The following is a 24,900-nucleotide window of genomic DNA, read 5'->3' on the forward strand; positions in this document are numbered from 1 at the left end:
GGGCTTCAAACAGCAAAGTCTTATTTCAATTGCCAGGCATACATTTCTATTGTAACTTGGCAGGACCCTCTTCTTAATCATCTAGAATTCAGAGATGCTCTTCATAAATCTTCAAAGCTTTAGGATAATTGAGCAGTCGCTATTTCTAATATTGTGAATTGCCATGTTAAAGGGGAGAGGGTCTTGCACCAGGAATTAGGTGCTGACATGTGAGGGACATGTCACTTCCATTCATGACTCCATGGATAGAACTAGTTACATGGCCCCACTCAACCACAAAAGGGTCAGAAAATCCAATCCTACCATGTGACCAGAAGCCAGACAACTGAAAACATTTGAGAGCTGCATTTTATTTTTTTAATTATTTTTTTAAAGATTTTATTTTATTTTATATATTTATTTGACAGAGATCACAAGTAGGCAGAGAGGCAGGCAGAGAGAGAGGAGGAAGCAGGCTCCCTGCTGAGCAGAGAGCCCGATGTGGGGCTGGATCCCAGGACCCTGGGATCATGACCTGAGCCGAAGGCAGAGGCCCCAACCCGCTGAGCCACCCAGGCGCCCCTGAGAGCTGCATTTTAAACAACTGTAATATCACTCTCCGAAAATTAAAAATGGCTTACTACATGGTACAGAGTATAGAATACTAAAAATTATTTGTCATATGACTATAAGTCATCTGTATACTTCTAAAAGATCACATAATGAGTGCAGTGTGCAAGGTCTTCATGAACAGAACATACTATACAAATGTTACAAGCATATTTGTAGGTGTTTATGTCAAACAGTTAAGCATGACATGTAATTCTTAATGTCTGACATGAATCAAAATTCTTTTCCTACTTCATGCATTTTTCCTACTTCTGGCTAATCTATAGAAAACATCTAGCATACTTATTATGGCTTAGACTATTTCATACTATTTTGTAGTATACTATTTTATACTGTTACGTAGAACAGTAACTACGAGACAAAAGTTCCAAATAATCTTGCGAAACTCCAGTGCTACTTAGGTCTAAATTCATTTTTCTATTTGCACATATTTTCTTCTCATATATAGGTAAAAATGAGAGAATTTACTTTGTCATGATGTCATCGTTAATTTCTCTTGTGAATATATATAAGCATTCATCCGAACACTCTTATTCTTCGAAGGTATAGCATAGTTCTATTGTATAGAATATTTGAATACTTTCAGCATTGTTCATTACCTTTTCCTTACTTATTCTTTAACTAAACACAAATTTAAAGTCTTCCCCAGATGCAAACCTCTAGTTCCTAAGGAAATACCTAGTTGACTGATGAGTCTTCACAGCTGATTGTATTCAAAGACTATTTAGGAAGTAGAGGCCTATGCAAGGAATTCCTGGGGAAGGTGTGGGGAGTCAGAGATGATGGCAGGCAAAGGTCTCCTATTTCATATTACTATTCAGTCAGATTTTACTGCAACCTATTTAAGCCCCTGGTAAACTGTAAAGGAAATAATGATACATATATTTGGGTACAATTCAAAGGAACATCTCAGCACATTTGCTTGCAAAAAATAATTTGGCATTTAACTTAGCATGCTTTCACACTTTTTCAGAACTAATTTTTTGTTTTGCCTGTCACATGTGCAATGCTGAATACAACTTTTTCTCTGTGATGGCAAATATATATTTTAAAACTGAATGGCTCCTTTCCCCTCCCCCCCACCCCCTTTTTTTTTTCTATTTGTCTGACAGCGCTTCCCAACAGAGGACCATCTGATGATTCATAGGCACAAGCATGAAATGACTTTGAAGTTCCCCTCAATAAAAACAGACAATATGTTATCAGGTAAGGAGCCATCAGGAAAAAAGGCTCTGGGTGATGGCATCAGCCGCATGGGAGATACTTGTTCTTATGATAGCATGATTTCCACTGGCATATTCTGTGCCTTGAAGACGTATATTTCTAAGGTACAGCAGAGGCTTCAAATAATGGTAAGCAGAAGTGTAATCAGTTAATGTGGTGTTCACTCAAATAACCAAAGAGCTGTGATTTCTCATTTTCAGGAATGTAAAATATTTATTACTGTGGAAGTTGGCTCCATATAAGTATTTTTTAAAAATCACATACCTGTAATCAGTCAAGCAGAACATCTTCATTGAGCATCTATGATGCATACTGTGCTGTTACGAGTAGCACGGGAGATGCAAAGATTGGTGTGCTTGCTGTTCTTGAGGACACCCCAATGTAGTGTATCTGTGGAACTGTAGCTAAACTAGAGGATGGGCTAAGATCTATTTTGCATGAGAATTGTAAGGAAAATGGTATGTGGCTCTAGTAGAAGGAGCATGCACACACTCTCTCTTTTGCAACAGAGGTGATCAGTGAAACTTTTTTTAAAGAAACTGTACCTTCCTCCTAAGGGGGAGATTAAATAAGATGATAATGTAGGGAACCAAAGCAAGGGCTCAGCAGCTGTGAGCAGAAATAGATCAGCATCACAATCAATCCATCAAGCAATTACCATTCCTTCCCATTTTGATGGCTGGTGCAGTGAATTAAAACGGGACAGAGCCAGGAGTGGGGAAACTTGAACTCTAGCATGGGGTCTTTCCTAAATGACCTTGGGCCATGCTAGTGAACAATTTGGGGCCTCGGTTCCTTTTTCTGTAAAATGGGAATGATTTTGTCTGCCCAGTCTATTCCACAGGCGCATTGTGAAGATCTAGTGCAAGAAGGTAAGTGAAAGTGTTTCCTAATCTCTGGCAGGGTAGTTGAAGCATTTCCTGTTACCCTTCTTAGGCTAGGAATATTTCACGAAGCCACTGTCTCCTTGGCATCATGAAAGAGATAATGCACCCGTAAATTTGCTTTAAATGATATCAGAAGAGAAACGGACTGCCCTGGCAGGCCCGGCTCATATAATTTAGCATTTCTATGACACTTAAATTTTACAACTATTTTATTATCTCTAATATTAGTAAATCCTGTAAGAGTGTTGTCAGGCAGGTTAATATTACAACTCGTATTTTACTGATAGAGAAGAAGGGGCTTAGGGTGACGGAGCAGCCTTCCCAAGCTGCCCACACAGGGCAGAGATGAGGGTCCTTGATGTGGAGTCCTAGCCCCCTGACTTGCTCAGCGGGGACTGCCTTGTCTGGTTTCAGCAGCTGATATGCACAATCTCATACTTCTAGAGACAGAGCCATCCACACGTCTTCACAGTCCCTCCAGTGACTTGTTAATGGTGCAGACGTGTTGTGGTTTGGCAGAATCTCTAGTTGAAAGGCAGCCTCTTCCCTTGCCTCCCCTGCCACCCACCACCTCTCTCTCAGCCTGTTTGTTTGGATTGAACTAGTTAGCTCTTCAGAAATAGTTTTATCTTCCCTTAAGTCTAGAAACAGAGATGCAGAAACTTCAAAAAGTTCTGTAAGCATTATAAAAGCCCAGCAGTGTTAGGAAGAATGGTCCATTCTTTCCGTTTTATCATTGAGTTTGTTCTATCATTTACAATGTGGTGTAACTTCATAGTTCAACAAGGAGCAGATATATATGCAAGTAGGAGGGTTGTAGACTGTGCGCGGCTCCTAGTATTTAAATGTATAAGTTTGCCTTTTATTTTTCCCAAATAGAATTCCAAAAATAGGCTTCTTGGTGGGAGGAGAGTGGGAGGTGGGTGTTAGGTTACGTGGTGATATTACTGCTTCGTGGTAAGTACCAGGCAGTATCTTTCAGGTAAACGGCTGGGGTGGCCCTGTAAGGAGCCCCATCCAAAGGTCTGAAAAAAAGGAATTAAGGATGTGTGAACACTTCTATGTGCTGCCTATAAACAGGCTTTTGATTAAGCTCTTGCAACTTTTCAGTTGTTCTTAACCAGATCTTTGTTAGCTTGAAGACATTGCTGCCAGTAATGGTAGTGCCAGCTGGGAAATTATTGAGAGGAAATTCTCTCTAATTTTTATTATGTCAAACTTGGAATAAGAAAATGAAGGGAGAAATAAATATGAGGGAAAATAGCATGAATAAAATAATGGCGCATTTTTCTTCTGCTTTCTCATGGTTTGTGTTGAAGCTAGTATGAGGCCATTTCTTACTCCAAGTGAAATTAGGTGCTACATTTTTAAACTTTCTGTCCACTTTCCATGCTTGTAGTGTCATAGAATTTTCTTGCTGGAACAGAAACAGCTGTCCAGTGCAGCTCATTACTTTGCATTTAGGTGACAGAGGTCTATGTTATGTCATGGGCCAGTGTTGTCCACGCTACACTGTAATAGGCTGTTGGGTATTTTTGCTTTGTTACTTTTTTTTTCCAAGAAAGACTTTGATGTATGTATCTCAAATCTCATGTTAGTTTTAGCATATTAGATTGTGATTACAAATGTGACTGAAGTTTTACTTGTCTTATATCTTGATTTATTTAGGTTTGAATTTATCAAAGGCTCCAAAATCTACTGAAATGTCTTTTAGAATTTTATTTCTGAATGTACTTTAAGCTTATTTTGTGGTCTATCTTAAGGATGAAGGATTTCCTACAGCTTGAGAGAAAGTAACAGAAACAATAAAAAATAATATAAATTAAACCTGAAATCAGCAAGCATCAGTAGGGCAAAATTCTTCAGGTCCCTTTTAGGCCACTTTTTTTTTTTTTTTCCCAAGCAATATTCAATTACACAAAATTTCATTTCGGATGAATTGGAATTTGGCACATATTATGAAGAGGAAGTATGGTAGGAGTGTTCATTACTAATTTCAGGATATCTGGTTAACTTGTATTTTGGAAAATTACTTTGTCCTACATTAATTGCAAATATTTCAGTCAGCAAGATAATTAAGATGCCACAGACTTTTTGAAGGTAAGTGTTCAAAGAGTTATGAAGATCTGAAATAATTTCCTAGCTTTGCCATAAAGTCCACTTTATTTAGACCAGGTACAATCTACAACTCAAAACGATTGTAAATGATCTTTGACATGCTGTAAGGCAGAGTAGTAAAAGTGACAGTTACAATGTTTCATTAAGATGAGTCAGCTCGTTCGGATAGAGAGTAACCATAAAACCTCATTCCAGAGGGACAGCAATAGTTGGGGCATGAATGGGGTGGTGATGGTGGATTCTGAGGACAAAGACTTCTAGCCCCTTCTACCTTGGTCCTTCCATTCTTATTTGGTCCTCGTGGTACATTTCCGGAGTCCTGATACGATGATGGGCTTTAGTCTTTCCCTTCAGCTGTTCTTGTTGCAACTGAAAATCATTTCACGGTGAGGGCAGTTGTGATATCAGAGGTTTTAGATGCCAAGTTTGAAATGGGAACCCACTGAGGACAATATACTTTAACACATGGGTTGCAAAATTATCAGCCATTATGTGACAAGAGATCTGTTTGGTTTGAAAATTATGATCAAATTTTTGTACTAGAGCGAAACAGTATGGTATTTGGGTCGATTTTAATGGTATCATCGCTAGGTATTCAGGAATTTCTACATCTTTCCCTGTCAGAAATTCCCACCTCACTTATTGACAGAGTTCCCAAGTTCTGTACAGGCAAAAACCAGAATGCGAATCAAAGTGCAGTTGTATTTATAGCCAGACAAGAAAATAAGCAAAAAATCTAAATGAGAAGAATATGCGTGTGTACCTCTGTGTGGTGGAGGTGTATGGTGGAAATAGTGATCTAGAAGATGATGAATTTTGCTTCATGAAAAGGAAGTGAAGAGTGTTGCACACCTTTCCTCAAAAGGTTAAACCCAGGAAGCCTGAGAAGGGGATGCATGAAACCATGCCTTCAAATACCTAATGAATCACACCAGACATCACAGCCCAATTAGTGCCGAAGGCAACTGGTGTGTGCTTGGAGGGAAAGGAGGGCAGGCGGCAGGAAGGTGTGGGAAGAGGGGCTGAGATTGCCCATTCATTTACACTTATTGATTCATTCAACAAACACTGAACGTGTCTGCAAAAATCCTGTTGTGCTCCGTGCTGGGGTTGCTGCACTGACCAAGACAGATGACCAAGTTCTCTTCCATGGAACTTACTATACTCTACTAGAGGTGGGGAGGCAGAGAGATCATTCATAACACCCCTCCCCTGAGATTAGTAAACAAGAATGTATGAGTTAGTGACAAGTGCTCTGATGAAGATGAACATGACAAAGTGAGCTGCTAAAGGAGGTCAGGAGAGGCCTCTCCGCATTAGCAGCATTTCAACAGAGACCTGATGCTCAGCATGGTGGGCTCAAGTGACCTTTCTCCCTATCTTCTGAATGAAGACTGAAAGCGGTGACACCATCCCACCGGACATGGTGTAGCTCACACACAGAAGAGATGTGAGAGAGACAGGCATCCTCAAGCATTCCAAACATCTATCACAAATGATAAAATAGCTCTTCTCTGAACCCAGTTGTGTCCCTGGATTAAGTCTAGAATTAGGGAATGTCTCTAGTTCCAGGATCTAAACCTAATTCTCGCCCTGGAGAAAGCAAGATTGTTGTTCAGTGGAGTAGAACACTTGTCTTCCAAGAGACTGATCATGATAAATTAGATAATTTCAGAACCCAGAGCCATTGCTCATGGCTGTTTGCTACAAACCTACTTAATAATCTGTGGACATTTTATTTTTTAATTGTTTTATCATTTTTTATTTTTTCAGAGAGAGAGAGGGCAAGGAGGGGCAGAGGGAGAAGGAGAGAGAGCCCCCAACAAAGGGCTTGATCTCACAACCTGAGATCATGACCTGAGCTGAAACTGAGTTTGATACTTAACCAACTGAGCCACAGAGATGCCCCTATCCATGGGCATTTTAAAGAGGAAGTCAGAGAAAAGGTGACATATCTCACTCCACATTCATTTTGGAATCCTGACTAAATAAGTAAATCTCTCTGTCTCTGTCTCTGTCTCTGTCTCACACACACACACACACACACACACACACACACACAGGGGCCATATTTACCTCCTCTTCCATTGATGGCAAAGGTACACCATGATTTCTCACTATTGAAATTATTCAGATCTTTATGGAACAGAGGGTGGTGGAAATGGCTCACACCAGAGGGCAGCATGATAATAATGGTAGCTACCATTTATTGCCTTATCTTATGCCTATATCGTGCCTCCTGCTTTATATACATTATGTCATTTAATCCTGGTCACTCTTTTCATATGAGCATACAAGATTGGGAGGATAAATAGTTTGTCCAAAGCTCCTGTCTGTGTATAATTCTCTCATTGTACATCTAGATTTGGTAGGCTCCATGTACTAAGAACATGTTTTAGTGTTAGATTTATGTTTGGATATACATTTATGAACTGTTTTCTCTTCTATTACTGGCATATTTCTTCAAGAGTCATCAAATGGAAAAAAAAAGTCAAAGGTTTTCAGAAGGAGATTATACTGACACATTAGCATATAGGGGAACAAAGAGTGTGTTTTTATATTTATTTATTTATTTATTTATTTTAAAATATTTTATCTATTTGTCAGAGAGAAAGAGCAAGAGAGCACACAAGCAGGGGGAGTGGCAGGCAGCTCCCTCTGCTGAACAGGGAGCCCAGTGTGGGCCTTGATCCCAGGACCTTGGGAACATGATCTGAGCCAAAGACAGAAGCAACTGACTGAGCCACCCAGGAGCCCCAAAGAGTGTGTTTTTATTTTTTATTTTATTTTATTTTATTTTATTTATTTATTTTTAAAGATTTTATTTATTTATTTGTCAGAGAGAGAGAGAGAGCAAGAGCGAGCACAGGCAGAAAGGCAGGCAGAGTCAGAGGGAGAAGCAGGCTCCCTGCGGAGCAAGGAGCCCGATGTGGGACTTGATCCCAAGGACGCTGGGATCATGACCTGAGCAGAAGGCAGCTGCTTAACCAACTGAGCCACCCAGGCGTCCCAAGAGTGTGTTTTTAAATCAGATTTTCCCCTCCATTGTGACAAGTGGCAATGGGCATTTATAGTTAGCTTCTATAGAAGTTAGCTTCTCATTCATGTTTCTAGCTGGTCAAGTAAACCTGAATTTTTTTTAACAACTCACCTGAACACCTCAGAGGCCTTGATCAGAGGCCTTTTCATATAGGAAAACCTGGCTTTCAGTCTATTCCATCTGGAAGGCAATCCTTTTTGACAAAGGCAATTAGGGAGTAAGTGGAAATTTGAAGCTTTAGCTTCCACAGTCCAGGGCAGGGCTTGATAAGAGATTCACCTTGGATCCCCTCTGTTCACCTAGCTTGCAGAGACATGATCCCAGTGTTCATAACCCTTTCTACTGGCTCAGCTCCTCTAACGTCAGTTAAAATTGTGCTTTGATTGTTGTTGGAACACTCTGGCTAGACCATGGCTGACAGTGAGTAGGGGTGGATTATTTACCTGATTAATTTAAATCTCAGTCTGTGTTTTCTTGGAGCCATGTGTCATAGGAGATGCCCTTGTCAGAGAATTTTCTAGTTGACTCAAGGCCCTCTTAAGGGCATCTAGTCTGCCAGCTCTCCATCTTGACCATAAGTGGATCGCAGCATTCTATTCCAAAGTTCTGCCAATGTGTCTCATCTCTCAGGGACCTGGATCACCCAAGCCATGGGCAACCCTTAAACATTCCACAGCTATTGTTTAAAAACCCGGAGTTGCCTTGGTTTGTGCCATGGAAGCACTGCCTCTTGGATAGATGCAGGGAAATAGTAACCTCAGTGTTATGGAGAGGACCCCGTTGCTCCTTTGTGTATTCACACTCAGTAAAAGGCACATTTATTGTAAAGGAGCCTATCTACAATTCCATGGAATTCTATCAGTTAGTGATTGTGCCCCTTATAAAGGAGGGTATATTTTAAAATTCACTTAATGTAGACTTTCCTGATTAAGACTTTATTCAAATTCACACAGGGATAGGCATTTGCTGAAAAATTCACAGGATAAATGTAACTCTAGAAAGAATATTAGAACTGCCTGAGAAAAATGCCTTTTCTGAGAAGCCCAACTCTAAACTAAAATAGATATGCTAATCCCAATGCTTTTCTCTCTTGGTTTGAGCAGCATTCTTGAGGAGTTCCATTAAGCTGCATTTTGTTGTTTGAATCTGAGTCATGCAAATAATAAAAATGCAATACCTTTAAAAAAAATACCCTATAATTAGAATGGTCACCAATCCAAACTGATCTTTCTTATAACTGGTATGAATTAGTAGGGCTTTTATAACATTCCCAGTCACTGTCAATTTAACACAAAATGATGTAAAATTACCTAGCATAGCCCTTTAGTGATACCATTGAGAATATTAGATCAATGGGAAAGAAAATTCTGCTTCAGAAGTTTGCATTCTTCTTCTCTGGTATATTATGAGAACTCTACTTTTACTTTTTTTTTTTTTTTTTTTTTTTTAATTGATGACTTGTTGCCTTGTCTTTTTATCATTGAAGAAAATGAAACATAGACAAACATGTAACTCAAGTGCAGCTCTGAAACGAAATAAGGTAGCAACCTATTATTAAATGTAGAGCAGACTAAACACTTTTTAAAAGAAGAATCAGGTTTCAGGCTTTAGCTTTGTGCTTGTCATTTAGACTTTGGAATAATCAGACTTGCTGGGGCTGAAGCACTTGACGCTAGGCAGACTAGGGACTGATTAGAAAAGTTAGTGAGTTTTTTTTTCCCCCCTCTAATAGCTATAGCCACATATGTGTTGTCCTTCCCAGAGGTAGCGGGGTGCGGGATTTCCTGTTGTGTAGCAGGTGGGTGAATTTCCAAATCATCATGTCAAGCTTGTGGCACTCTTTCAGGTAAATACACAAGTGGGGTCTCTGCATGGCAGGAATCCTCTACCTAGCTATTTACAGAGGCAGCAGTCTGTGAAAAGGTGCTCCTTTTTTGAGGTACAGACTCACTATTCCAGGAAGGGAGACAGATATTGAAATATGACATTTGCAAGGGATTTTTAAAAAATCCCTTTTGCTGCCAATCTTCTCCGAGTGGTAAAAGAATTCTGAGGACATATAAGACAGGTAAAAGTGGCTAAGCTGCCTTACTTGCACGGGTCCCAGCTGTCTGGGTGACCTGAGAAGCAGCTGTGCTCTTTGCAATCTCCCCGCGAGAAAGCAGCCTGCAGGTTTTTTTTTTTTTTTTTTTTTTTTTTTTTTTTTTTTTTTTTGCAGGGCCAATTTGGATTTGCAAAGGTAATAGCAACAAAGTACTTTCAACTTAAGTAAAGCCTAAACTCAAAAGTTACAAACGTTGAGTTTAGCTTGAGATTTGGGGTTCTTTGTTTCTCGCATTCAGTTGGTCCTCACACAAGTGGAAATACTGAAAGAAAGGTGAGAAGTCCTCCAACGAGCATCTGGGCTCTGAGTTCCCACTGCAGCCAGTTCCTGTAAGGCCTTGGATGGGGCCTGTTTACTGAACACACCGTAGATATTATCCACCAGCGGAGCACCAGCCCCTGTTACTCACCATACAGAAATGGCTGTGGCTATGGCTGGTGCTTGCCCTTGGTTCTAAAGAAGGTGAGGTTTATCAGAATTTTAATTTATGGCCATGGATATTACTCACCTACATCAGGTCTAATTTCAGCTGGAATATTTATTTGACAAAGCATCCGTGTGGCTGAGAAACTGACTCTTTTATTTAAGCTGCTGATAGATTTAACTGTCCCCTTTTGGAAGATTGGCTCATTTCCTGGCTTACTTGGAACTGGTACCATGTGGGATCAAAGACAGCTAGAGACCTTGTATTAATTCTATAAATGTTAAAATAAAAGTTAAGCTCCATTTTCTGGTTCCTGTTGTAACTGGAAAGAATAGCTCATTCACAAGAAGAAAATGAATTAAAAATTAAGAACAGTGTGCCTTATCTCTTCCAAATGTGGATATAGATATGTTTTGCTATCCCCTTGTTATATCACACAGCAAAGAAAGTTTCATTTAGTAACAAAGCTGTGGCCCCCATCTGGGTCTTCTGCTCTAGGGATAGGAAGGAACCAACTCTCTTTAGGGCCCATGGCTCCTGTTGCTGAAGGGATAATTTTGCTGAGAGAAGACAGAAGACATTTCTCAACTTCCCTAGGGCTTGCCCTCCAAACATCAGTCTGAATTCAATCTGATGGCCCATCTCATGAACTCATCTCAGAGTTCTCTCTACCTGGATGACTGTTCTCTCTACCTGGAATCATGGCCCTCAACCAGTAAATCTCCAATAGAGAAATATAGAGGAACAGAAGAAAAATTAAAACCCAGCAAACTAAATCCCTACTGATGACCAATGGTCTAACATGGCAGTTCTGTCCTGGGTTGTTTTCTCGGGTTTTTTACTCACAAAATGACCTGCGAGATAGTAGAAGGTCTGTAGGATTGTAACATGCTTCTATTATAGAGGGGTACAAACGATTCCAAGATATTTTAAAAGAGCCAGGGAGGGTTAGGATTGCCAATTATCAATACAGTTATGTGACTCAGTTTCTAAATGGGGCCTGGGGAGAGTTTTAGTTTCCTTCTAAGTAAAGTGGGTAAGAAGATTTCTTACCAAATGTGGTTGGTATGAAAATTAATGAGATGATGGATCATACACAGCACTTAGTATTATGCCTGACATAGAATAAGCACCCACTCAATGGAAGAATACATACATACACACATATACACACACAAATGCAGACATATCCCTTTATTTCCACTCTTGGAAATTTGTGGTGTATTGTTTGTACACCACACCCAGTGCTCCATGCGATACGTGCCCTCCTTAATACCCACCAACAGGCTCACCTAGCTGCCCACGCCTCTCCCCTTGACCTACATACAGTGATTTTTGAAGAGAACCCATCACGGTGGTGATTTTAGGATTCATAGAAACATGTAACTTTAGAATTGTATTTGAAAGATGAGGAATATGAGGTCCAGAGAAAGTAGGTAATTTCCCCCAAATCACGCAGTTTTCAAGTCTAGATTTCTGGGTTGTCAGCATTGTCTTTTCCTTCAGATCCAGGGGAGAGTCTGGGCAAAGCACAGGATTTAGATTGAGAAGGGGTTATGTCTGAAGGTGAAAGAGGACTTAACAGTGATAAAATGTTTATGAACTGTGACCTTGTGCAAGGTACTTATCTCTCTATTTCTAAAATAATATGTGCCTACTTACCTCTTCAGACTTTGTGAGATCTAGACTCTAGACAGGCTGGGTGAAAATGTTTGTAAACTGCAAAATGCTTGTAAATACTAACTTTATCTTTTATAAGCACATAACACACTATATATATGCATATGTGTATAAATACATATATGTATTATATATATATATATATATATATATATATATATATATATATATATAGGGGCATAGGTATATATGTGTGAATCTTAATAAATTAATGTGCTAAAAAACCCTTTTCAACCAAACCCAACTTTTGCATGGCTTTTATCTGTGATGTCTGATTTATGACCATCTGTGGTAGGCTCTCTGTATATTGAGGAAGAGAGCTCAGTATCTGGAATTCGGGCTAAGAATGGGAAAGAATGCAGAAGGGGATTTTTGCTGCTTTGAAATTCAAGTCAACCAGCTGGGCACTTAACAGGTAGAAAAGCTGCAGGGAATCAGAAGACCTTACGTTAGAAGGGCTGACTATAGGAGCTATCAAGCTATTTTGAGCTTCATGAATATTAAGCTATTTCTTTGAATCTCAATGGGTAATTTACTGGGATTAACTGCTCTCTGTATGAATTAGGAAAGTAAATATGATTCTAGTTCCTCATCATATGGGACTGTATAAAGAGCATGTAGAAATGGCACATTTGTTTCAACCCTCTTCAGTTGCCTGGTAGTGATGTGTTCAAGAACTATGAAGAAAGAGATTTGGCGACTGAGTATGGCTTTAGGTGGACAAGTGCCATCATCAGTCTCACTGTGTGTGCTGTTGCCTTAGGTGGGAATAATACATGTGCCTATTGGAAATGGTGCCAGGGCTTTGGTTATAATCCTGGTGTCATCACATTTACCTGGAAGATCTTGAATGAGACCCTGAATCACACAGGACTTCCATTTTCCTCATTTGCAAAATGATTGGCATGGCCATCTGCTGTTTCTGAGACAAGGACAGCATACAGTGTTATTCAGGAGAGATAACCATCCTTAGTGATTACAAAGGTGTAATTCTACCCCATTTACCTGACAGTATCTTGTGAGATCTAGATTATAGAGAACGTGTGTGAAACCACTGTGTAAACTGCAATATTTATGTGTCAAAAGCCACATAAATATTAAGTCACCCCCCTGGGACTAATAATACATTATATGTTTATAAAAAAATTAAAAAACTAAAAAAAAATTAAGCCACCAATAGCAGCTTCAGATTCTCCACTCTCCTAAGTAGTAGGCTGGCTAGACAGTCAAGAATATGAAAGAAATTCTATTCCTTTTAAAGAGTTTTCTCAGAACATTCCTTTGGCTATAGCAAAGGAAAATGAAATTAATAATTATATTTTTAATGGATGAAAGCTGAATGTGTTTGACTTGGAAACTTTCATCATCCTCTGTGACTTTCAAAATGAGAGAGAGAATTGCTGTATTTTCCATTTTCATTAAGAGAAAGGAATTAATGTGCTTGTTTGTTTCTTTTTGTTTTGATATAAACATTTACAAAACCTTTTTTATTTATTTTTTAACTTCCAGCTCCCTAAAGTCAAGCTTGACATTGGCCCAGCAGATTTTTTTGGCCTGATTTTTGCTAAATCATGTTTTTTTTCATTTTTGGAAAAAGAAGTCATTCCACACATTGTGACACGTGTTCAAGTGATAGGAACCCCAGAAAGTTGATGGTGGGCTCCCTGGCGGTTGTCTGGCAGTTTGGAAAACCCTCACATATGCAGCATGCTACACGTTGTATTCCTCCTATGAGATTTGTGGTTTTATTTTCTTCCCTATTGCCATCTTATTTAAAAGGGTAGAAAATTAAAGATGACGAGCTGGCATCTTTATTAGGGTGAGGGGAGGGGGTTTGTCAATTGAGCTCATGCTTGCTCCTGGCTTTTGAGGAAAAGAACCCATGTATGATCACTTGATCTCTGTTTTCAGATCAGACTCCGACTCCAACAAGGTTCCTGAAGAACTGCGAGGAAGTGGGGCTCTTCAATGAGCTGGACTGCTCCCTAGAACATGAGTTCAGGAAGGCTCAGGAGGAGGAGAGCAGCAAGCGGGTAGGTTGGCTTGAATGGACACCTTGTCAGGTGCCTCCCCTAACCCCCATGAGAATCTTCTGTGTGGAACCTTCGACGGCACTGCAGATTGGTACGAATGTCGCCCTAAAACAGTGTTTTATCCATTTGCATGTATTCGTCTATTTTTTTTTTTTTTTTTTTTAAAGATGAATCCCTGATTCTCCATCATGGGAGAAACAGACATCTGAAATAGGAAATTCAAGCAAAAAAAAAAAAAAAAAAGATTACCTGATTCTTGAACCTTGATTTGGATAAACACATAGACTCTTTGTATTCAATACTAGTTGTTTTACTTTGCGAAGTATTTCGTAGGAAGCCTTACATGGGTGTTACACACAGAAGACAAGAGGCAAAGAATAATTGTAGCAGTAAGAGACAAGGTTTTGTCTGATTTTTGTCCCAGGTTTTCATTGTCCGATTTCCATAATCTTCCTGGTAGACCTCCACCACTTTCAGTTATGTCCCAGTCATATTATTGAACATTTGTTATTATTGGGAAAAATGGTTTAAATATACGTGTGGATTATTTGTTCTTACAAATGTAGAAAACCCACTTTATGCATGCCTCCAGAATATATTCAATTTCTCTTAATGTTTGCTTGCATTTTAAAATCACTTTGCAAGATTAAGGAAAAGGAAACAGGGTCACAAGTAAATGTGATAATGAAACTCTTTAGCATTTTTTTCATTGTTACCGTAGAGCATTACTGAATGCCCACAATGTACCAAAGAACAAATTAGACGCATTCCATGAACAGAGACTTAAAATGCGGAAGTGGGTTGAAAGGAAGGGCTGGTTAGGTTGTAATGGACTCTGAAGGTCCAGCTGTTCCATCCGGAGAAGATATTTTAAAAGGCTCTGATATTTCAAATTCTCCTCTACGTGAAATTGTAGTAATCCCCCTCCACCAGATTTTTTGTCACATTCCCACATTAAAACAGTCAAGGGCTTGCCCTAAGTCTGGGCTGCTTTTGGAAAAATCATGATAATTGGTGGAGGATACAGAGAGGTATAAAACCTCAATCAGCTCATTTTATTTATGTATAATTAATTTATACAGCCACTTCCCCCACTCCTCAAGTGACATGAAAGGCTTCCCCCTCACCTTTTTAAATGAATATTTTTTTAGCACTTACTTGCCAGGCACTGTTCTGAGCACTTAAAAATTTAACTTAAAAAAATAAATAAATAAAGGAGGGGTACCTGGGTGGCTCAGTGGGTTAAAGCCTCTGCCTTCAGCTCAGGCCGTGATCCCAGGGTCCTGGGATCAAGCCCTGCATCAGGTTCTCTGCTCAGCAGGGAGCCTGCTTCCCTTCTTCTCTCTCTGCCTGACTTTCTGCCTACTTGTGATCTCTTATCTGTCAAATAAATAAATAAATAACTTTTTTTAAAAAAGGCATACATTCTATATTTCACTGCAATAGAAATGTATTTTTAAAGATGAAAATTACAAAGACAAAGAAGAACCAAAACGTCTAGTAAATTTTCTCTGTGTTGAGTTCTACATTTAGTTCTGGTAGATGTGGCGTATGAAAAAAAACTGAGGGATTAGGTACATTCATTCCCTCAAGATAGTCACAGTTGGCTTCTTAGATTAAACTGAACTGCAAGGAAGGTATATGCTCGTTCCTACTGGTTTATATTGTCTTCATTTCTGAGAGAATGGTTTTAACTGAAGTGTATGTTCTTGATTTTCCTACATTTACCAAGGACAGCTGTAGGAAGCCTACGGTAGGGGCGTGGTTTTAGATGTTCTCCTTTACGTAGTACTCATGATCTCCTATATGATGCCCCATGGGAGGAAATTCTTGCAGATCTGAATTCCAGGAAATCGTTTACTTCCCCTAAGGAACTGAAATATTTTCTCTGTGTGGACATGAGAATCATGTAACTGGTTCTGTTTCTCTTTTCGCTTTGACTGCTCGGTTAACAGAAAGCTGAGTTTACTGCTTAACTTTGAGAACTTTTTAGAACACTGTGATGAACATATTTTACTTCCCTTCAGACTAGACTTTCAGTTCTAGTTTATTATTTCCCCTGGTCCTGATTTTTTTAATTTAAAAAACATTTTTATGCTATACATTTTTTTTCCTGAATTGTTTTTGAGTCCTTGTGGGTTGAGAAAGAGTATAAATTAACTTTATAAATTAAAATAATCAGGCAAGCAACATAGAGAAAAAAGACAATTACAGTTGTAGAAATACATATTTTAAATACATATTAAAAATATCCTTTAAAAAGTATCTTTTGAAAGTTGCTTTTATTTTTTAATTTAAATTTTAGTTAACAGATAGGGCAACATTGGTTTATGAAGTATAATTCAGTGATTTATAACTTACATACAACACCCAGTGCTCATTACAAGTGCCCTTCTTAATGTCCATCACCCACCTGGCTCATCCTCCACCCACCTCCCTCCATCAACCCTCAGTTTGTTCTCCATCCTTAAGAGTCTCTTACAATTTGTTTTCCTCTCTCCCTTTCTTCTTTTCCCCCTTTCCATAAGTTCATCTCTTTTCTTTCTAAAATTCCACGTATGAGAGATCATATGGTATTTGTCTTTCTATGATTTATTTCACTTAGCAAATATACTCTAGCTCCATGTCATTGCAAATGGCAAGATTTCATTCTTTTTGATGGCTGAGTGATACACACACACACACACACAGACCACATCATCTTTATTCATTCATTAGTCAATAGACATTTGGGCTCTCTCCATAGTTTGGCTATTGTAGATAATGCTGCTATAAACATCTAGGAGCATCTGCATCCTTTGAATCTGCATTTTTGTATCCTTTGGGTAAATACCTAGTAGCACAATTGCTGGATCGTAGGGTAGTTCTATTTTTAAGTTTTAGGAACCTCCATTTTGCTTTCCAGACTGGCTACACCAGTTTGCATTCCCATCAACAGTGCAAGAGGGTTCCCCTTTCTCCGCATCCTCGCCAACACGTTGTTTCTTGTGTTGTTAATTTTAGCCTGAATGTTGCTTTTCTGGTTTTGTGACGGCTATTCGGATGGGGAATTCTATAGCCAGCTTCCCTTGTGGTTTTTGGGTTGGGTGTCTCAAGAGATCACCTTCTCAAAACCCAACTTTACTTGTCCACACTGAAAAGTGGACAGCATTGAGGCTGTTGAGCTATCCTCTGCCCTCGCATCTTTTAAACCAGCAGCCAAATCAGCCTTGGGTGGACGTAACTTCTCAAGACCTAATGCACAATGACTTATCCAGCAGTCAAATGGGCTGTGTTGATGGATTCTGCCTAGCATTTCTTTGGAAGCCACAACTGGGTAAAGGAAAGTTGGGAGATACTCCTTAATCTACCATCATACTTTTATCTAAACTTTTGACCACATTTCTCTAACTACCAACATCCCTGACACGCTGCCACCCCCTGCTCCTGCTTCATTTAGTCATCTTCTACTTGAAAAGTAGGAATAAAAGCTCTCTACTCAATGCATACCTTATTATTACTGAAGGCTGTCTCCTTCCTTCCTTCATTTTGCTCTGCATTCAGATAATTATTTCTTTTTAATTCTCCATCTCCAACTTTCTTCTAATTTCTTTTCCTCTGAGTCTAATTATTTTATTTAAAAAACTGTGAAAAAATTGTGCTAGTCCTTCCCTCCACCTTTAACTTTCTAGCTGCAGCTTGGTCTAGAAAATTCTTTTCAGGAATAAAAGAGAGAATAGATCCTCACTTAACCCTCTTGGCTGTCAATTGGGGCAATTGTCTGTTCTGTGGACGATCTCTAATCCTGATACCCCCAGCTCCTGCTTCATTTATTCATCCCCTGCTTAAAAAGTGGGAATACAAGCTCTTTATTCAGTATATTCCAATGTATGTATAGAATGAGGACAGGCTAGATGCTGGTCATGACAATGGAAAAAGCCTTAATATCTGTATCTATATTACATATAGAAGGCAACACATTCCAGTTACGTCAATCTTCCACAGAAGTATAATAAGCTCATGGTTTCAAAACTCTTTAATGAGAGATTTTTTTCCCTTGGAAATGCATCCATCACTAACAAGCATCACAAATCTCAGTTCGTCTATGGCTTAGAAGTCAGGCTAATCCACGTCCTGAAATAGGTGAGAAACTTGTGGTCCTCATTTATTCATTCAGTAAATATTTCTGAGTGCTCATCACATGCCAGGCACTGTCCGAGCCATTGAAGGATACATTGTGGACTAAAGCTTGTTAAAAACAAAACCTTGCCTTCGGGTAGGTTACGACTCGTGGGCAAGACAAACAATAAGCAAGCAAAAACCATAAGATGAATAACATGTCAGAAGGTGATGCGTGTTCTAGCAGGGAAGGGGCAGAGGCAGTGCTGGGGATGCTCAGGGAGGGCGTTGGTGCTAAGTGGACAGACAGCAGAGGCTGGAAGCAGGAGAGCAAAGGCCGGAAGCTCTGCATCAGAGCAGGTGTGTGTCAGGGAGAAGAGTGTTCTAAGTGCAGAGAGTAAAAAATGCAAAGCCCTAAAGCTAGAGGATGCTCTGTGAGTCCGAGGAATCACAAAGAGGGGGGATGTAATAATGTGGAAGAGTGGACACGGGAGGGCAGAGTCCAGAAGTGAGATGGGGAACCAGAAACAGTTTCAAGCAGAGGAGTGATAGAATCTGACTTATATATTAGAAAATTCACTTCGGCTGCTGAGTTGAAAGTCAGTTGTTGGGGGACAGTAGCAGGGAGAGAGAGAGACCAGTTCCGGAGGCTGATGGAAGACTCTAGATTGAAGATGATGGCAGATTGGTCCAAGGGGGACATGGATGAGGGGGTGGTTGTTGCATTCTGGGTCTGTTCTGAAGATAGAGCCAGCAGGACTTGCTGGTGAATTAGATCTGGGGAGTGATAGAAAGGATGAAATCAGGAGTGGACCAGGTGTTTGGCCTAAACAACTAGAAGGATGGAGCTGCCCGTGGGAGGAGCAGGTTGGAGGGAAAAACCGTGGAGACTGTTTCTTGACTTCTATCCATTGAGTGAGCACATGGATATAGTGGTCTGTAAATCAGGAAGAAGTGACCCATCTGGAGATCTAAATTTGGGAGTCACAGGCTTGTAGGTGGTGTTTCAATATATGAGACTTGATGGAATCACCTGGAATGAATGAAGATGGAATTGAAAAGAGGTCTGAGCATGGAGCTTGGCAGACCCCTCCAGAACCTCTGAGACAAGAGTATTCAGCTCTCCTTAGTGACCAGAGATGACACAGAAGGCCCTGAAGTGTGAAGAATCAAATCAAGTGTGGCGAGGCTAGTCGTAATCCTCAGCAGAACCCAGTAACGTGCAGTCATCCTGCTGATTTCATGTTCCACGTCAGAGGAAACAACAGAAACAAAAACAAAAAGTTTTTTAAAAAGAAAAAGCAAGAGGATGGTGAATTGACCCTTTACATTTGATTTTTTTAAAAAATGGAAGAAATAATGCTTGTCCAGGAAGTAGGATAGAGCTTCATCATATGATGGCAGTGGTGTGGGAGTGTGTGTGTGTGTGTGTGTGTGTGTGTGTCTGTGTAAGAAAGGAAGGGCAAGGGGCGCCTGGGTGGCTCAGTGGGTTAAGCTGCTGCCTTCGGCTCAGGTCATGATCTCAGGGTCCTGGGATCGAGTCCCGCATCGGGCTCTCTGCTCAGCAGGGAGCCTGCTTCCTCCTCTCTCTCTCTGCCTGCCTCTCTGCCTACTTGTGATCTCTCTCTGTCAAATAAATAAATAAAATCTTTAAAAAAAAAAAAAAGAAAGAAAGGGCAGTTGAGAGGACTAGAAATGAACCCCTTTGTCTTGCTGAGAGAAATATAACGTTACAGCCTAACGTGGTTGAGGACCCTGAAGATGAAAAGCACGGTGTGGAAGTGCTGAGCGCTGCCATTCTCCCACAGGACCCAAATTTGACTCATTATGCTGATGGCGCAATAGCAAATGAGGACATTTCCATGCTCTAGAATTCCTACCCAAATGATGAAAAGTGCAATGTATTCCCAGAGGGTCCTGACTGTTGAACACAAGGGAACAAGGGACAAGCTATAATCTTAAGATCTTGGATCCCAGCTCGGTAGGAGTCACGGAACTGGGCATGGCCAGGTCAGCCTCAGCTCAGAAACGTAGGCTGCTCAATCTGATTAAATTCTGTACCTGGAAATCGTGTTACCCGACACCACCCGTGACTCGGGGAGAGAGGGGACGCAGAGGGAGGCCTTCTGCCCTCATACACAGTCTAGCTCAGTTAGTCCCTAGCTGGCACGCCTGCCCTCTGGGGAAGGCATGAGAAATGCTGAATGGGAAAGGAAAGATAGGAAAGATAGAGAGTGGAGCAAACACGCAACAGCTGCTCTGTTAGCCTGTTGCTTCTATGGAACTGGCGTAAAACAGTCCATCCCTCTTGCGGAAGTCTGGAGAAGACTCTCCGAAACTTAAAAACTTGGTTTTATTCTGGTTTTGAAAATGTCATCATGTTTGCTAAATCCTGGGAGATGAAACAAACTGGTTTTGATCTTGGTGTGTTTTGTTTTGTTTTTAATCAGCATGACTGAAAGGAAACACCCACTAGCGATGCTTGAAGAGATAACAATCTTATTTCTTCCCTCTGGAAAACCTAACCTTTATCTTACAAGGTTTATTTTTGTCATCCCATCTCAGGACCTGCCAAATGTAAAGCTTTTTTTTTTCTTTTCCTTCCCAGATTTTTCCTTCTAGGTTTACACTATGCCCTCAGCTTGAGTAGACTTTGATACTGGAAGACAAGTTGGTTTGGTCTTTGCATCCCACTCAGGGGAATGACTAAACCAGTGGAAAAGACCAGAAGCTATTTCATGTGTTCTAGCTCCTAGAATTTAGGATTAATGTGTGCAGTCTTACCAGAGGTTATTTAGAGTTGGTATCCATTGCCATGTGTGCTAGCAAATCAAGATGTGATCCGAGGCTCTGCCTCAATTTTAAAATGGAGTGGGAAATAAAAACTTACAGGGTTTTTGGGGGGCAAGGCGCCTGGGTGTCTCTGTTGGTTAAGCAGCTGGTTCTTGGGTTGAGCTCAGGTCATGATCTCAGGGTGCTGGGATTGAGCCCCACAACGGGCTCCGTGCTCAGAGGGGAGTCTTCTTGAGATTCTCTCTTTCCCTCTGCCCCTCCCGCTGCTCACCTTCTCTCGCTCTCTAATAGTAAATAAATAATTTTTTTTAAAAGACTGATAGGTGTTTAATTTAAATTTTTTTTTTTTGGAAAGTCAGGGTATCCTCCAAGTGGCAAATGCACGGTCTGTTGCCTTGCAAAGATTGAGTACCTGATATCGAATGTATTTGATGTGGATGATGAGGGCGGGCTCACGGTTTGGAGGAATAATGACCTAGAGGGGTGCCAGGGGTTTGGTCATCTCTTCCCTTGGAGAATTTATATATTTGGATAATTTAGACTCAAATGGATGAGTCCTCACAACCTAACTTTCACACTGAGGAGAAAAAAATATGTTATCTCTTAAAGCTGAGGATCTAATCTCTAAAGCTGAATTATTTGGCAGTTCATGGCTCTGCCTCTAGCCCGTGTTCTAATCAGAATTAAAAGGGGGTGATGGCAGTGCAGAAATTACAGATAAATGTCTCAGCCTATGAGTGGCAGGTTTTATTGTGCTCTGAGTTCAGTATGAAGCGTTTAAGTTTTTTTTTTTTCCATAGGTCTTATTGATACTTGTTATCCCATGGCATGTGTCCCGGCAAGAGAGAGGTCTTTGCCTGATGTCTTTTGGAGAATCTGTCACAAGGCTTCCAGAGGCTAAAGCTAGAACAAGAGAGGGTTTCACTCATTCTGTGCTGTGACGGGGGTGGGGTGGGGGGTCTCCTATGAGGTACTCAGGTTTCCAATGGAAGCTACGAGGCGGAAGAGATTGGGAGGCTCGGACGCTGAGAGCAGGAAGATAGGTAGAACTTTAAGATACAATAGGAAGGTCACTGTTTAAGATAGAACAGGAACGTTACTGGAGAGAACTGGGCATTGATTTTGAAAACTGCTTACTTGTGTTGGGAATATCGTGGGATAAAATAGTATTTTCTTGCACCAGGATTTCCTGTTCAGTTGTGACAGGCTACAGTAATGATCAAAAAGTACTTATATATTCATGAAGTATATTCAGGCCCGCGTATGACATTTTGGGCATGTTATTCATGATCATCTGATTTCAGTCCCCTTAGTTCACGGGGATTAATTATGGGGGGTTATACCAGTACTATGTTCCCCATCAAAGTGCAGAGGGATGAACTATCAAGAGAGACAGAGTGTGGCTAGGCCCCCACGGTGGAGAAGGGCTTCTCTCCCACCTCCCTGTTTTGTCTCTGCCTCCTTGTCTACTGGCTGCATCCACTCCCAGGTGGTTTCTGTTTACACCTTCTTTTCAGAAAACTCATAAATTCTGACTTCGTAACAGCCCCTCCTGACAGTTCCTTCAACTATACATCGAGTCTTCGGACTTGAATATTAGCCTCTAATCTCCAGCTGAGACCCACATTCCCATCTAATACACCTCTGCTCCTCTCAACGGCCCCCAAACTGTGCTCAGAGCTTCCCTGAGCCAAGCTGCCACCCAGTCCGTCAGAGGCCTGTTTCCCCTACCGCAGGAGCCAGCTCTGCCTTCCCAGCCTCCTCTGCCCCCGTCACTGGGTTCCAGCACCTTTCTAAGAAAAGGGACCTCCTTTCTTTATTTTCCCTTTCTGTCCCCTCAAGTCTAGACCATCATCACTTCCTCCTGGGTTATTGCTGTGAATTCCAAGAAACTTTCTGACCACTCACCTAACTTCAGTGAAATACCTAGCATTAAGTCTTGAAACATCGAATGCATTTTTTTAAATACATAAAAACTGACCAGAATTGTTCTTGCTGCTCTTTTGCTTCTGACCTGTAGTTAAGTCCAAAGTTCCTCCAGATATTGCCATTGTTAAGAGGGAGAGGGGTTAGTGTGGGAGGTCAGAGATATAGAAAGGAGTGCATTGGGAGCTGTTAGACATAGTCCTGATTCTGTGACCTCTTGTGCATGGAATGCATCTAAAAGGCCCAAAGCAGGGATGGGGAAGCTCTGAAGGGATGATGAAAAGAGCACCCCAAAAATAGCCCCAAACGCAGGAGAGCCCCAAAGGTCCCCAGGCACAGCCATCAGCCCAGACTCGGCCGTGAGGATGACTTGTTCGCCCTGCCTTCCCATCAGGCGGCCTTCCTGTAGCTGAAAATTAGCCCAATTGAATTATTTGGCTGGGAGGCCTCTCCCTAAAACGATTACAAAGCTCAGCTTTAAGGGCCCAGAACAGGACAGCTTTTCCCAGCAGGAGACTTTCTCAACAGGGTGAATTTTCTGTTCCAGGTTGGGTTGGGTTCTCAGCGAGTTAAAAAATCACTTGTTACCTGTCAAGCCCAGCAGAATCACAACAGTGACTAGATGCCCTCCTCTGAAGGCATCCGTTTCCAGCTGTGAGTAATTCAGGCCTCGCCACTTGCCATACAGGCCTGGGGGAGGCGGGTGCGTACCTGGGCACGGGGGGCTTTCTGCATCTGCAGAGGAAACTCACGCTGTCCTCTGGGAGGCCCTGCATGAATGCTCCCAAAGGCAGGAAGGAAAACAGAGCTGTTTGCAGGGCCGGATTAAAACAAAATGACTTAAAGATGAAGCTTCCGTTCTAGGCAGAAAACAGCACTCACATTTGGAAAATTGGCCCACATGTTCGACTCTGTGTGCATCTGTAGCTATGAATGACCTACCTGGGCCCCTTGCAGAGATGTGAGAAAAAAAACTGACATTGTAAAAAGAGAATAGGAAAATAACATAATGGTTACAAGCGCCTGTGCCTCCATCGTCTCATAAATCCAGGTGAACATTAAGTACAGTCCGGAGCAGGTATGGGAGTGATTTACTCTGGGAACCCTGCTTCAGCATTCGCGTGTTGTTAAGTTATTTCCATATTGATAAGGCTGAGGCCAGGAAGTGGCATTCCGAGCATTCCGCCTGTCCATATTTCCAGCATGTTGGCTGTCAACTCAAGCCTGTGGTGCTAGTACTGATTTTAGCCTCAAAACCCCCTAAAAGGACATTTTCTTTGTTCTTTACCCAACTACCACCAAAGCCCAAAGGCCTAGGAAATAGGTTTTTTTTTTGTTGCCCCCCCTTGAATGACTTGTACCACGTTCTTACATTGTTGGGAACTGGCTGTTCTGGTGACCCGGCGGAGCTCACCAGCTGGCTGGATCGGAGAGGCGGTCAGGCTTCTCTTCCGTAGGCACACAAAATGTCCCCTGCTTGCTCCTTGATATTTGGCTGGGTGATCTTCACACCCCAAATATGACAGGATCTCAGCTGCCGTCTTTTCCAGAACATCGCAGGGCTTCACTTTGTTTTTTGCTTTCTGGGATATTAGAGGCTATTTTTAGCCTGTTTGAACCTGTGACTCTTCCGTGTGACGAGGCCAGTTGTCTCTTTTGGCTCTAGAGTGAACTAGAATGCCGAGAGGCCTTACCCTCAGCATCTCCTCTGAGCACAAATTTTCTAACAAGATGCACGCACACTGGCAAAATCAGACTGTTGTGTATGTTGAAGACATTTTGACCTTTGTCCTGAAGGCTAATGTGAGCTGTTTCATTTGACAATGTTGGAGCTAGAAGAAGGGATAGTCCCACCTGCAAGCTCTCCCTTCTTTGTCTGGCCCTGTGGGGGTGTCCCCAGTTCTCTCCGTGGAGTGGGGCTGAACCCCACATTTTGAATTTAGTGTGGCTGTAGTCACAGGCGT

General features: G+C 41.1%; 1 protein-coding gene across 3 annotated transcripts in view; it reads left to right on the plus strand.

Moving 5' to 3' along the window:
• Positions 1 to 24,900, plus strand: part of CREB5 (cAMP responsive element binding protein 5) — a 403,426-nt gene that overhangs the window by 74,928 nt on the left and 303,598 nt on the right. For all 3 annotated transcript variants that reach the window (XM_059171450.1, XM_059171451.1, XM_059171452.1), the window contains exons 3-4: positions 1,722 to 1,815; positions 13,998 to 14,119. In XM_059171450.1, coding sequence (XP_059027433.1) covers positions 1,722 to 1,815; positions 13,998 to 14,119 — 216 coding nt within the window. The remainder of the gene's footprint in view (positions 1 to 1,721; positions 1,816 to 13,997; positions 14,120 to 24,900) is intronic.

Source organism: Mustela lutreola, chromosome 4, assembly GCF_030435805.1.
Source record: "Mustela lutreola isolate mMusLut2 chromosome 4, mMusLut2.pri, whole genome shotgun sequence".
In the NCBI taxonomy this organism is placed as follows: domain Eukaryota; kingdom Metazoa; phylum Chordata; class Mammalia; order Carnivora; family Mustelidae; genus Mustela; species Mustela lutreola.